Source organism: Lagopus leucura, unplaced genomic scaffold (assembly GCF_019238085.1).
Source record: "Lagopus leucura isolate 7727_CA_CO unplaced genomic scaffold, USGS_WTPT01 Super-Scaffold_73, whole genome shotgun sequence".
Lineage (NCBI taxonomy): Eukaryota > Metazoa > Chordata > Aves > Galliformes > Phasianidae > Lagopus > Lagopus leucura.
In genome coordinates this window covers 62,054,288-62,069,964 of record NW_024962252.1, presented here as the reverse complement: position 1 = coordinate 62,069,964, position 15,677 = coordinate 62,054,288, and the positions used below count along the sequence as shown (strand labels likewise).

General features: G+C 42.6%; 1 protein-coding gene across 7 annotated transcripts in view; it reads right to left on the bottom strand.

Moving 5' to 3' along the window:
- The window catches only part of SMOC2 (SPARC related modular calcium binding 2), a 132,162-nt gene extending 117,722 nt beyond the window's left edge, over positions 1-14,440 (bottom strand). For all 7 annotated transcript variants that reach the window (XM_042890733.1, XM_042890742.1, XM_042890750.1 and 4 more), the window contains exon 1: positions 13,933-14,440. In XM_042890733.1, coding sequence (XP_042746667.1) covers positions 13,933-14,007 — 75 coding nt within the window. In that variant the 5' untranslated portion in view covers positions 14,008-14,440. The remainder of the gene's footprint in view (positions 1-13,932) is intronic.
- Between the last annotated feature and the right edge of the window lie 1,237 nt (positions 14,441-15,677).

Genomic DNA, 15,677 nt, shown 5'->3' with positions numbered 1-15,677 from the left:
CCAACCATCCAACCATGTCCCTCAATACAACAACTAAATGTTTCCTGAACAACTCCAGGGTCAGTGACTCCACCACCTCCCTGAGCATTCCAGTGCCTGACCACTCTCTCAGAGAAGAAGCTTTTCCTAACGTCCAACCTGAATCTCCCCTGGCACAGCTTGAGGCCGTTCCTCAGTGGATGGTAAATTCCTCAAGATAATGCTAGATGAGCAGAAATAAGTGGACAACTCATGTGAGCTTGTTCTTACACTCAGACATCAAACAGAAATGCACCAGTGACTTACCAGTCGCTAATGAGTAGAACAGAAATATTTGCCTGTATTTTTCAAAAACAAACCTGTCTCCTTCAGTTCTGAGGTGCATTGTAAGCACACTACCACCAATGTGACAGTCTATTATGAGAGCTTTAGAAGTAGTCCCCAGGCCCTAATATACACTTTCTGGGAGAAACGGCCTCCAGAGACATTCTGAAATGACCTACTTTATACTGTGGAACTTCACTTCTTCACTGGAAAGATCAACAATTTACCTCAGGGTAAGGGAAGGGTCCATAATGAAGCTGATAAATTATCCCCAAGGTAACAAAGTCCTGAATACATATTTTATTGGGTGATGAGAAAGAGAAGGATAACATCTGGATTCACAGCCCATCAAGCTAAGTCTGCCAACTGTTTGATTCAAGTTACAGTAAATGAACAATGCCATGACAGTTAAATGGATTCCCACGGCACAGGTCCTAACGCAATTTGGAAAATGAAATAGCAATGGTGTTCACCTTTGACATGAGAAGTGCGATGAAGAAAAAAGCCTATTTGGGAGACAGCACACAGTCAACAGCTGTTTGAGAAACAGTGAGTAGCAGAGATCTCTAAGCTTGAGAAAGCCTAGAATCTTGATCAATGTACTATAACAGCAATACAAGTAAACCACACACTGAAAAACCATCCCTTCATTTTACAGCACCATTCACAGCTTCAAGTTAATGGACATGAGGGAATATTGGTCACATTAACTAAAATAACACATTAACCAGTTTCATGCATCATACAGTTACTAAGACAGAGGCTGGCTGTTGGAAATACAAACTCCCATGTTACATGCTCTCATATACAATCTACAATAGTTGTTTTACCACAATGCACAAACACTTCTGGATAACAAAGCAGATTCAGAGCTAAGGTAGAATCAGGTAAATTCCCTTGCTTGAGAGGAGCCTCATTTTTGTACCTTAATCAAGCTCAGATAGGATTTCAGGCCATGGGACAGCAGTATTTAGGGCTGATAGAGGTGAGAGATTTGAAAACAAAGTGCACTGTGAAACCACTGCATCCCGAATCTGCTTGCCAGTATCATGTAGTCAGAATTAACAGTAGGTACCTTGGCACTGCAAACTTTCCCTGAACTTTCATTACTGATTGTGTTGATGAACAATACACATACGTTGCCTCAGTTCTAGTTTAACAGTTTCATGTGCAGATAATACATGTGACTCTGAGGTAACAGGAAACCATTAAAGATAATCTTCTAGTTTGCTTGTTAAGGAAGAGCTTTATAAAAACGAATCCTTTATTTAGAAACAAGCAAGGTCTGAGCCTTTTTCTTCCCACACTTTTGAAATGAGTACAGCTTCCCATCCTGCTGACCCCGATTAATGCCTCCTTCCAGGTTCTACTCACTTGTTCTATTTCACCTGAACTGCTGCCAGCACCACCTTCAGCTATTTCCAATCTTTAACCAGTTTTTGGAGCAGAGATATAGTATATCATACTAAAATTAAGAATCATCTTGCCCAAAAATATTCTCTCCTTGTTGCCAAGATCAAAACTGTGATTTTCACCAAAAACATTGGATTGTCATTGTAACAATGGTTTTGTTGGATGTGAAATTCAGCTCTACCTTATCAACTCCTTACCAAGAGATTGAGCTATATTTACGCTGCGCAGTAAAAAGCAGACAATACAGTAAGAAGTTACATTGCAAAAATGAGTGTCTTTTTACTGCTTCAGCAGTAAGTTCTACAGTCACGTGCAGTTCTCAAAATGTAAGAAACATAGTTATTACAACAAAACTGACTCAAAAAACCAATAGTTGGATATTAGCAACAGAGTGAAGAGAGGTGATTTTATGCTATCTCTTTGTTCAGTTTATTTCCACTTCTATCCTTCTGCTGATCACTTTTCTACCTGTACATGCAGAAAACTGAAAACGTGTTCCTGTTTTCTTCAAGGGTTGTGGGTATGAACAGCCCCACTACCCAGACATGTACTGACAGAGATTTTATCACATCCAAATATGCTCACTGATAGCATCAGTTTCAGGTATTGCAACCATCTCCAGTTTCCTAAGTCCCTGTATGGGAGACTCACAGTCAAGTTTATTCTCCCTCATTCCTTTCAGGAATTTTCCTCTTACAAAGTTACGAGAACAAGCACAAGTCCAACTTTGCCCAGCTCAAACTGGAGGATCTAGTGGAGAAGTTTGGCCATGTCCTCTGATACGATTCTGGAATATCTGAATTGTTATTATGTAAACTCTATGGCACTCATGTACTGTTGCACCTGCAGCTCCTCTATCTATGACACGTATGACATGATCAGAGAACTCTTATTTCTATCAAAAGCTTGTTTTAGATACTGCTGCTTTTCAAGTTACATGAGGGCATACAAGAGCAAACAGATTCCTGAGGGCCAGGACAGAAGCTGCAGCTGAGACCCCCCTCTTAACTGTGAAGGACTGCAACATGATGAGGCAGAATCATTTATGTTCTGTCAAAATAGCATACCAGGGGCAAACTGTCTCATTTCCCTTCATTGTGCTTCTCCACTCTTTGAACTGTTTTGCAGACACCTGGCACACATCCCACTCCTTTTTAAAAGGGCAGGACTCAGAATGTGTGTATATGACACACACAGCCCACAGGCTGCTTTACAGTCGCAAAGGGCTGATATGAAATTAAGTAATCAGTTGCAATTGCACTTTGTTAACAACTTCTAAATGGCACTCCCCTAAACTGCAGAATTTTAGCAAAACAAGAAGTGTTGAAAAAATAAAGCCAAGTTTTAAGAAGTGTTGATGTATATTTAAAAAAAGAAAAAAGAAAGAAAAAAAAAAAAAGATCAGGCATGCAAAATAGAAGGCATCTACTTCTGCCTCTCAGACACATGTGCACACCTGCTTTGCTGTTGCTGACAGCAGAGAGCTGCAGGGCTCTTCTTGAGAGACATCCTGCATACCACAAAATAGCTGTAGAATATGAACTGTGACCCCCTTCAGCTTTGATAGACTTGTCATTTCTTTCAAGCTTTTCCATCTGTCATACACACTCTTTCTAATGCTTAACTGTCTCATTCATACAAGGCTCCCTTAAGGGAATTTCATTCCATCTCTGACACTGGTTTAATTGCTGTCAGCTGGAAATAATAAGTTTTTACATGCAAACAGTCTTTTTGTAACCACCTAATTTCAGTGAACACTTCTGGTTGCTCCTTACTCGTCTTACTTGTGTGATTTCCTAATACAGTTCTAAAATGAATCTCACTCTGGAGTTTCCTCAGGCCCAGGTGTGAGGAAAGATTCAGGATAGCATTTTTAAAGAAGTCATTTACTTGGTGTAAAGAAGAAAAACAGTGCAACTTTTTTATTTTTTTTTCTCCTGTAATAATTAGAAATTCAAGCAGAAAAAGAAGAAAAAAAAAATACTATTCTCACATAATTCAGGATAATAGTCAAGAGAGCTTCTAAAATAAAACCAGTGATTGCCTGAGGCAAATCCTGAAGTGGACCCGATATGAAATTTGCAGGCAGATGATGTTCTTTTCAGTATTCAGATAACTCCACAAATTTACCAGCTACCAAACACAGGTGAACTTCAGCATCTCCAACATGGTCAAAACCTAACAAGTGAGAAGTCTTGTCAAATGAAAGCTAACACTAGACTTCTAAACATCTTCCCCTTTCTTAGACCAAAACAAACAAAAAAGTTTCAGATCAAACTGTTCAGATCAAATTAATAAACGTCAGGGGAAAAAAAAAAAGTCTGAATTTCTGGTTATTTACCCCAGTAAATTTACCCCAGTAACTCTAGGTCCTTACTGGGGTTTTTCAGTCACCCTTGGAAAACAAAAGGAAGAAAAGCATAATGAGAGTATATATAGAGCACACCTCCATACACATATATGACTGACATGGGTAGTCAGTTAGGAGATTGCAATCTAGGGAATTTATTGCAGTGGACAGAAAATATTTTGAAGCCCCAGGTATCCCACAGAAGAAGATCTGTGCTCCTTAATAATACTTGACAGTTCTCTGAGGTTGTCAAGAGAGACTTTGGGTAAGGTTTCCCGTCAAGAATTCTTGATGCTACTGCTTATAGAAGAGAACATAGTCACTAGTTGGAGTGGCAGCAAGAACAGCTCTCAGCTCTTTGGTCTGGATCCACAGGATGGAAGCATCTTGCACAAGTCCCATCTTCTTTCCTCTCTCAAGAAAAGCTAGAAAGCGGCAATGAATCCCAACTCCATGCTGAGATAATTGTGCAAATAGGAAGAGACACCCAAACATTTCCTTTGTACTTTGAAGGAGAGATCAGGCTGTATTGGTTAGGGTCTTTTTCTCCTTTAGGGGAGAAAGAGTTTTGCACTGTGAAAGGAAATACATTCACAGCTTGAGAACCCCAGCTTTAGGGCAATGATAAAGTCTCTCAAGTCAGGAAATACCATGCAGATGACACTTGGCCCTTTGCACACTGCAGATCCCCTTTGGCCATGACCACTTTAACAAACCAGCATTGCTGTTTGCTGTGCTTCTGTGGGTTTCTCACCAGCCACCTGGATAAAAGGATAAAGCAATCTCTGTCAATAACATTAACGACATTCCATCTTGGTGTCAGATCTGACTTGGGCACATAGTCAGAAATACTCTGATTTGGCTCTCTGACTTCCTTCTGTCTTTCCTGGTTTTGCATTTAGTGAAGGCAAACGCTGACATTTCAGAACCGCAGCACTGTATACCCATTTTGCAAAGGAGAAAATTACAGCAATAAGTACAGACAAATAAATATTTGACTCCTTTGATTTTTGCCTTCTTCCCTTCACAAATAACTCAATTATCAGTGCACGAATACTGCCCTGTAATCTTATTGCAAACTAATGAAATTCCATTACCGAGCAGTGACAGAACTTACTTTGGGAGTTGTTCAGCACCTGGAAAGGGGAAACTTAAACAGAAGAGCAATTTGCCAAATGAATACCCCTTTCAAAAATTCTTTTCCTTTCTCTCAGAAATGTAATTTATGAAGCCTTTCAAGGAGGAAACAAGATGGAAAGATAAAACCTCCTGTACTAAGTTCAGATTTGCAACTAAATCCACTCAGGCTGAAATCCATCAAAAACTGACGTGCTTGAAATCTGCTTTCCCAGGAGGATGGACTCTGAAACTTAACCCTATTACATACAATGTGGAAAATAAGTTTTCCACTTTCTTTTATCTTGTTTATCATAACTCTTGTAGGTAAACGCTGCAAGAAGAAATCACACAGGTGCATGCAATGAAATGAACAAGGCATACAATTTCTACAGGCTGAAACCTTCCTGGAGTTGAGAGCAGCATGTATTTTAAGGCTCGTTTCCCCTCTTGTTCACACCTGACTATTTTGAGCTCCAAATAATATGCTCCAATACCAATGGTAATGAGTAAGTAGTGTCAAGGCAAGGCACAACACTAAAGTCACTTTCTTTTCATAGATCTGAATTCTACCTTTTAATATCTTTTGTTGAGATTTTTCTCATTTGAGCTCCTGCCTGATGAGCAACTGAGTGACAAGTGCTGACAAAAAATGAAGGTTACCTGACTGTAAGCCCTTTCCAGACATAGGCAGCTGGCTCGAAAAATAAGTGTTTCTACTTCTTTCAACCCTTCCCAATGGGGATGGAGGAGACCGTGCTGCTCTTGCACTCCCTCCGGTGGTGGATCCCGAAAGTGCCATAGAAGAAGACAGGTGACCTCCCTGCCCCCAAAGAGTGCTGCAAAAGCACTGCCACTGGGCTGTTTTTGCAATGGAAAGGACAGGAGAAGAAATAGAGAAAGATGTGTATAAACGCACTCTCTCCTTTCTATCTAAAGTCTGTCAGATCTTTGATGGCTGCTTCCAGAAAGTCATCCATCCAACAGACCAGAGACAATTTACTAAACAAATCAACATAAGTGAAATTAGTCTTCTGTAGCTTCTTTGCTGGCAGTCTTTTTTCTTACCTGTACCGTAATGTGGGGATAAAGGCATCTTTAGAATTTGTGCTATCCTCAGCTACAAAGTAGCATACTTGGTACCAAGTTTCACTTATTTGTTTCCATAGCAATTGTGACTTCAAAAAAACAATGTCACAGTGATTTTTCACTCCAATAGAGATATCAGTCCACATGATAGCTCCCTCTGAGCAGTGCTGTGCAGCACTACTGGTGTTAAAAAGTGGCCCACAATGACAGTGGTACTTGACAAATGCAACCCTGCAAAGCCCTCACTTTGGCTGAACTAGGTGGTCTTCCTGTGGATCCTAAAGGAAATAAGAAATGTTTAAAACATTGTGATTAAATGCATTGAGTAATTCCTCACCTAAGCAGATGGCCACAAAGACACATACACTAGCTGGGCCAACTGATCCAGTCACTGTGGAAGCTGTGCTCCTCATGTCCTTACAATGCCTGTTGGTTACTCTCTTCCTAAGAGCACCACCTCCCAGCTCAAATACGAATGCAGCGCGTGTTGTATGCCTGTATAAAGTCAGGAGACAGGTAAGTGCATGGCAGGCAGCACTTCATGAGCCCATGTATCCACCAGAACATCACCCTTCCTTCTCCCACTCCTTCAAAGAACTAATGAGACTCAGTGGCAGACTCTTTTACTCAGATTAAACTCCACCACTCCTCTGCTTTACTCTGGATAAGAGCAGGAGAAAGATAATGAAACTGAGTCATTGCCTTCCCTCCCTCACAACCACACATGCCCACAATCTGTAGGTTTTCTTTGCATCAGAGCTTGCTATGTGGATCACAGTCAGTCCATCCTGATTATCATTAAAATGATTTTTTGTCTGCCATTACTTTCATTTTGAAAAATGTACCAACCTCTCCAGGCTATTTATGTGCTTATTCACTGACAGTATCTCACTTTAATACTGAACACAAGTCAGAATAGTGATAAATGTATGAGAAATGTAGCCCCAACAAAAGATTCTGAGCACTTTATAGCAGTAATTGTATCCTAAGGATCTGTAAAATACAGCATGCAGGCTTGACATAAATAAAGAGCATTCCAGAGCAGTGGAATTCTTCTTTGTTTTCACATAAGTACTCTTTAGGTGCTCTAGGATAAAGTTGAAGATTTATGGCATATGTATGACAGCTAATTTGTATGCAGTTTGAAAATGAACACCTAAAGACAGGCAAGTATATTATTACATCCCCAGAACAAATTTAAGACAATACAAAAGAAGAAAGGATCTTTACTTGGTGTCTCAGAAGATGACAGAATAAGCAGTCTGAAGTAAACGAAGAAAAAAGGCAAGGTTTGAATAGGTTTGAGGTAAGCATTCTTGAGTGAGTTTTCTAGCAGCACATTGAGAAAGCCAGGGAGAGAGTTGGAATGGATTGCCTTCAGGAAATGTTTTCTCTCTCTGTCCTGACAAGAAGTCTAGGATGTATTCTCTATTAGCCTGGATTTTCGGCAGCTGATGAAATGCTTACTGGTCATTTCTGAAAGCTAATAAATTAGAAAGGGGGAAAAAAAAATCACTGAAGGGCAGTTACTAACTCATCAAGGCAATATCTTCTGCCAAGACTGACTAAAACTTCAGTTTGCAAAACTGACTCCACATAAACTTATTTCCCTGGGTTCGTGTTAAGGCATGATAATGTGTTAATGTTGCTTTTTTGAAGACAATTCATAATTTAATACAGTAATATTAAGAAACCATCTGCTACCAAATGTTACCTCATCAACTGAAATCCCAGTCAGTGCACTCTAGGGTGGCTTTCACCTTCCTGAAACCAAAGTTCTTGCTTTCTACGCACACCACCACGCTACACCAAAGACTGTAATTCAGCACAATTCCCTGCATAGATAAGACAACTAGACAAAAATTAAAATAGTGCAGGAAGAACTGCACAGTTATTTATGCTACATCAGCTCTTCTCTGCACAGTCAACTTTCTTTTCTTGAAGGCAATTACCAAGTGTTGCCTATGGACAATTTTTTTTCCACATCTTAAATTTCTCCTCCCTTTCCTTTGGTATCAATTATTCTCTGTGATATCAGCACACTGTAAACTGCATTTTTTTTCCTGATGCAATTCCTCTTTCCAGGGTTCCAGCCAGAGTTACAGTGGAAAGTGTCTTATTTACCACAGTAGATAAAATGAAAGCAGTGTGTATTGATTAATAACCAGAATTTAATAAAGAAGTGTCAACAGAAGCATGCCCCATGAGAATATGTGGGGCCATCAAGATCAAAACAACCAGTGTCACTATACTTTGATTCTAGAACATAGCAGAGAGAAAGAGGAGGGGAGGGCAGTACTCGTACAGTCAAAAACAATTTTGATAGTCTTTCTGAAGAAAGTTTTCCAGCTTGCACCATGACATGGCCAGCATTGTCAATCTGGAATCTGAACTTTCTAGAACTCTACCTCCAAACATAACATTGAAACAACCTGAAGTATTTCCTTCACAGAACATTTAGAAACATGTAGGGATTGATCCTGAAGTAAACAAACAGATTTGGAAATCTCAGTGTCCTTAGCAAAATCTAACTCCATTACACAGCTTCCCAAAGATTGCAGGAATTTGTTCAGATAAAAATGCCACTCCTCAACCAAACTCAAATCTTTATTTGCTGCTCAAAAATAGGTCTTTGATCTCAAACATTTCTTACTCAGTTTTTTAATTTTCGGGCGCCTCTGCACTTCCTGGTCTCAGGCCCGACAGGAAATGGAGGTACCAAAATACCATGAAAATGGCTGCGCCTGTGGTAAATCTGGTCTGGCTGAAGAAGTGGAAACGCTAGCAATGTCCTGAGTGAGCCAGATCTTGAAAAGACTTGTAGCCTGATTTCCAAACCAACACAGACCAGATAGTTTTTGGATAGCAGCTAAACCTACAGAGACTTCTCAAAGCAAATCAAACCCTGGGATTTACCAGCTTTCAAGGAATAATTGTAGCTGTTCTTTAAGGTATTCAGTGGGCAACAATGGAAGGATGAAAATATCACAACTGGTCAAAGCATGTGTGATTTACCTCTTTCTGTTTCCTTTGTCCTGCTCTTCCTTCCCCATTGACAGTCAATTCCACTCTTTGCTTCTAGCTTTACAATCTTCCTGGTAAGAGGTTGACTTGCCATCTCCAGTATGTATTTCATATAGTAAGGTACAGTTTATGTTGACTGCATGCAGAAATATTACTTTTAACAGCTGATCAAAGGTTTTGCTGACACTTTCAATAATAAATCCTCACAGGTTTTGGGTTTGTTTCTTTAATGAGAAGTGTCTTGAGAGAGAATTTATAGCAGGGAGGCATTGTTGAAAGCACTTTATTTTCAGAGTTGATGTACCTTGATTGTACCAATGCCCAATTGCAGTAACAATGCTACTAGGATCTGGAGCCACTTACGGTCTTATTTATGGTCTTGGTTTTGGAGTCAGAATTGGAGTAATTTTTCCAAATGTTTGGGTTTGCAGGCGCCATCCAAATGGGTCCTTAACTTGGAAAGCTTTGATTGTATTGAGCTTCCCTTTACTGAACTACCTTAGTGGTCCATCTCATACTGGTGAGTATAAGTATATACATATCCAGGGCATTAAATACTATTGAATACTCACAAAGCATGTACCAGGGGAGAAAAAGAAAACAATTATTCCCTGAAATATTCAGCCTCTGATGACAGAAACTTTTAACAGGCTCATTTCAAGGTGCTCATTTCGAGAAGTGATTTCTAGCAGACTTTCTTCCTTTGTAAGGCCTAGGCTCAATACTAGATAGAGAAACACGCAGTTCAGCAAGGCTTTGAAAGCATAAAATTAAATAGTTTGTGGTATGTTACAAGTCATATAAATTTTAAAATAAGAAACCACTTGTGTCCTATTGTTTGTACAAGCACATGCACACACACAACACTGTAACTGATATAAAAGCTAAGCCGATGGTTCCAAAAACACGGCAAAACAATGCCAAACTAATATGGAGATAAGCATGGTGATCTTAAGCTTATTCTTTCTTCAAAACACTATGTTTCAAAACAAAAGTACCTGTAGCCTCAAGATATGACTATTCCTCTAATATAATATGCCAGTAAGGCTCAGCCATCACCAGTTTACTACACTGAGAAAGAATAGGTGCATATCGTTGAGCAGAATAAAAACACAGCATCGAAAAAGCATTCCAACAATGTGCTACAAGAATTCCAGGCTATTACCTGACTTTCAATAAACAAGGTAACACTGAAGATATTTTGTGGAAATTAAGAATGTTTTACATTATTATTTGACACAAGGGGAGGAAAAAAACAGGAGCAGCCAAATTGGCTACAGTCCCTCCAAATCTCACAGTTTCTTATGAGACAGCTCCCAGTTTACCTTCCCAAAATGAAAGCCATTGTTCTGTTGCCAATGTATGTTTATTTGAAATAACAATAAGTAGAATACTAAATAATGCTCTCCTCCACCATCCATCCTTGTGGCTCAGTTAGTAACTCAGAACTGGAATATCACATTTCCCCCCACTGTGCCTATTTCTGCAATATGTTTCTAAACAGGAGACAAGTCCAGGAGCAGCTTTAGCAGAGAGTAATTTTTGACCACAAGAGGCCAAGATTGCTACAAGTTTAAAGTTGCTTTGGGCTATGTCTAAGCCAGTGAACCCACAAATACTTAAAAATTCTCAGACCTTGGTGCATATCTTGGCTTCCCAAAAACGATTCAGCTCTTCCTTCATGCTTCTCCTCTGCTCTGGTACACAGATGGGGACCCAAGCACATAATCTAATGAAAAGTATGACATCTAATACAAAAACATTATTCCTAATTAAACAAGGATACAGGTCTATAGCTGCTGGAAGTACTGTCTGAAAGCAATACTTGCTCTACTTCTGAAGCTAGCAAGGACATCAAGCTAAAACGGCTCAGAAAGTTGTTTTGCCAAATTAAAAACATAACGTACCTAGTGTCCCCTCACTGCCCAGCCATCACCCAGTTTGTCTCTCAGAACCCAGAGTTGTTCAAAAGGTAGGCAATAAAAAAAAGTCCGATTCATACAGCCAACTTCTGAAAGAATGACACTGATGCCAGGAGCTTCATTAAAGTAATTCTTGCTAGAGGAAACATGAACTGTACTATCACAAGGTTGCTACGGCTCATCTTATGGCAGATTTACCACTGTGGTTAAGGAGACTGTGCCTCTGCTGTTATTGCCACTACCTGGCAAGCCGCATATCCCTGACAGTGTGCTATCATTAGGATTAGGCACAACCTTCCCTATAATCATCCTGCAGTTTTCATAAAACTCTCATCTAGAGAGAGGGGATAAGACATGGGGAAGTGTTCTGTCCCAATGGCATCTGGATATTTTTCTTTCTAATTCTAACCACAAACAATGGGGGAAACTTCATCTGATGCACAGAAAAGAATGGTAGTTCTCTGTCATTAAATAAGGGCACAGCAGGTGAAAAGAAAGTCATGCATTTCTCTGTTGTTCCTACATGGCCTGGGTTTGGTTTTCGTTACAATTGGACAGATCTCACTCACGAATATCTGAGAAATGTGTGGGAAGGGGTTATACAGTCTGTGAGCTATAAGCAAAATGACTGCCGGAGTGAAGAATGATTTAGTGGTGGTACTTGTTGCTGTTACAGTGTAGTTGGTTTGGTTTTGTTTAAACAGGGAAGTACACAGATAGCAGAAAGTAAACCTGCCTCGTGCCACCAGAACTCAAAGTTTAGTCTTGCAAGAAGTGCAGAGCATGTATGCACGAGTGTGTGTGTACTGTTTTTTTACCACGCGTGTCTGTCAGCTCATTACCCATTTTATGGAATGATTCACAATATGCACTGCTACTCATATGTGCTGGCCATCTCTGTAAGAAGAGCACAGCCAGCAGGAAGATGAGGATGGGCTCACTATAGCCCAACAGCAACACGTCCTGCTATTCCTACCAAAACGTTTGACTTTTGCTCAGATTGAAAGCTTAAAGCCTCCAGCATTGATACCTCTTTCGTAGCACAGGGCTGGGGATTCCACCAGTACTAACTTGTCTGATCACGGCTCATAAAGATGCATACTACTGTAAGGTGCAGAAATGAATTATGCACACTCTGGCTGGGTGAGAGGGGGAATGGAGAGAATGTAGACATTTCTGCAGCAGCTGAAGTCAAATGCATCCACATGAGCTGATGCCATTTAATTTTTAAAGGGTTTTCCTAAGTGCCCTCAACCAGATTTTTATTCCTCCAGCTTTAGGGAGGCAGGCAGCCACCCACTGAACAACAGTTACATTCAACAGAGCCTTGCAGACACACATGGAGAGGCTTTGGTGTCATTTCATTCAGGGACCATTTTAAAGTGATATAACAGCCACCATCACTACTATTTTACATTTGGACGTATTCAGCATTTCTGATTTACTTCTATGCTAATATTCAGAACTTTTAAAATGCATCTTAGAAATAATATAACATGTAGTCTCTTGCAAACTCCCTTTACATATTTATGAAAGTGAACTTGGAATTAAATTACAGTGTTACCCTGTTAACTGGAATAAGGTACCACCTGAGGGCCCACGGGTGCTTCAAATGAGGTTTTTAAAAGAGAGAAAAAAAAAAAAATCACTGCAGTTTCTCTGTCCCTCACTTGGAAATGTCATACACTATAAAATCCACAAAGCATTCCTTCAAGGTTTTCAATTGTCAGATTCTAATCTCCAAATCATTTCAAAAGAGGGAAAAAAAAAAAAGAGAGAGAAAAAGAGAGAAAGAGAGAAAGAGAGAAAGAGAGAAAGAGAGAAAGAGAGAAAGAGAGAAAGAGAGAAAGAGAAAACAAAAAGCAATCCACCAAGATGAGAAGGCAAGACTTCCCCTGAAGAATTTCAGGTATGACCAGCTCAGACCCCCCCCCTCCGCCCCAACTTCTCCTTGAGCTTTCCCTGTCTGCCCCCTCCCCACTGAATAGAAAGATAAAAAGAAAACAGCTCTCAGTGTTTTGCAGAGGGTTGTTTTCTGAAAGACCGAGACAAAAATAGGGTCTACTTCACTTTGCAACTGCCTGTGACTTCAGCATAATAAACTCCAAGGGGCACAGCCTTCACCAAAACACTTAGAAAACAGCTTCCAAGGGATACTCCTTGCCCGTTATGTTTACTCAAGCACTTGTTTAAAAACATTTAAGGAAAATGTTTTTATTTCTACAGATTGCATTAATTATAGCTTTGCAAACACTGTGAGCCCTACAAGAAGGCTGCACTAGCTATTAGCTGCAAACCTCAGGTCTTGGCTGGAGAAGTGGTTATGGCTTATTTAGCAAGCCTAATGAATTGGCTCACCCATCTCCACGCAGGGTTCCATGTTTAGCATCATGGAGTCTGGAATAGCCAAGCAGGGCTGTTTCCAGCCTCTTTATAAGCAAAAATAAAATGAAATCGGTCAACCAAAAGCAGTCCGCAAGCAGACCTCACTGCAGCGCTCTTCCCCTTTGGGAAAGCGAAGCGGCACCACGGGCATTAACTCTGGCCCGAAGCTCTGCGGAGACCCACAGGAAACTTCCACCGCGCTCCCCCGGCAGAAGCGCAGTGCCCGCTGCAGAGAGCGGGGCCGGGCGGGGTGGATGGGTCCTCCGGGCCGGGACAGCGGCGGTCGCCGGCTCAGGTGCGCCCCGGGGCCGGAGCGGCGGGCGGCCTTACCGTGAGTGCGGAGAGCTTCTGGGCCGGCACGGCGGGGAGCAGCTCGGGCAGCAGCAGCAGCAGCGGCACCCACATCCTGGGGCTGCGGCGGGCAGCAGCTCCGGGAAGCGGAGAAGGGGGACTATCCCCGGGATGTCGCTCCCCCCAACGCCCGCTCTCAGGCTGGGAGGTCCCCGCTCAGGTCCTTTTCTAGTTTTTAACCCTCACCCCTTGGAGCTCGGGGCCGGGAGCGCAGCCGGCAGTTTTCCTTCCCTCTCCACGTCTACCGGGCAGGGAGCGGCGGCTCGGAGATGCTCCCCTGCCTCCTCCTCCCTCGGGGCTCCGCGCCTGCGGGCCGCCCTTTCTCCCCTCCGGTTGCGTCCACCCAGCGGTGGGGGAAGAGGAGATAAAGCTGGGGGGGTGTGTGGAAGGCTGGACCCTCCCACACCTCCCCACCGTGTCCGCCGCCTGCGAGGGGAAGGCACTGCCGCTACGGCGGGGCTGGCGGTGTGCGACCTCGCCGAAACGCTCGTTCCCTTTTCCTCTTATCCTCCCCCTGCCCAGCCCGGCCTCCGCTTTCTCCTCCCAGACTTCGCGGGTTAACCCTCCCGCATGCTCCGGGGGGCGCCGGCTTGCCCCCCTCTACTTCAGCGGGGCTTGTTCTCCCCCGCCTCCTCCTGCAGCACCACGCACAAATCCGGGAAGCGCGGGCCGGGGGGCTGAGCCCCTGCCCGTGCCCGGGACACCCGGTAGCGGAGCCCGTGGGAGGACGCGGGGCAGTCGCACATGCACACACGAAGGGTAGCGGGCGCTGCTCACACGGAGCGGAGCACCCCGAGGAGCTGCAGGTTGCTCCGCATGCAGTCCGTGCCAGGTGAAAGCTCCCTCCTGGCAGTTTTGCACCTTTATGCCTTGTCTTTTGGGAAGCATGTAAAGAGATTTTCTTATTTCCTTACTTAGAACAGTCAGAAGATCTCCTCTCCCCTAACTTCCTGAAATAAACCGTTCTTACTGCATTTTTTTGTCAGTGAAGGAGTTCCCCGCTCCTCCCCTGAGACCCGCAGCTCTCTGCCAGCCTGCAGCGATCCCCGTGGCTCAGTGGTTCTTTATTTTTGGGTGCACTCATCTTTGGGAGGCTGCAAAGTGGTGCACAAGCAGCACACCAGTGACATTTCCCCTAGGAGTCCAGACCTGACATCGCTGGCATGTCATGCCTCCTGGGGATGGAGCAACAACCTCATGCACAGTGAACCAAGGCAGAGAGAAGTGGAAATCAACTGCAGACAGATTTGTGTGCCCTGCTTGGGACAGCCACTGCTGGCTGTTCCAGATCCTGTAATGTTCAAAGCATGCAGCCAGCAATGTGGTCACCATTTTGCCAGATCTCAGCTGGGCACCTAGAGCAGTAAAAAACTGGAGTTTTTATAAAACAACACGATAGCACGAAGTCTGTGAATGTCTGAATGTTTTCTTAATACCTCCTGGACTTTTTAAATGGGAAAAATGAAAGACAAGGAAATCATCATATGGCATTGCCCAGGTCACAGCTGGCTTGAGACCCTTCCCTGCACCATGCAGACCCCCAACAGTCTCCCTCTAGCAGCAGCTAGCAGATGCTAGCAGGGATAGCAGGGATAGCAGATTGCCATTTGATGCAGTAAGCAGGACCTTTTTTTCCAGCTGTTTCCTCTCAGCTGGGATGGTGGTAAAATCTTATGATATTACAGAGTCACACAGAATCACAGAATGGCCAGGGTTGGAAGGGA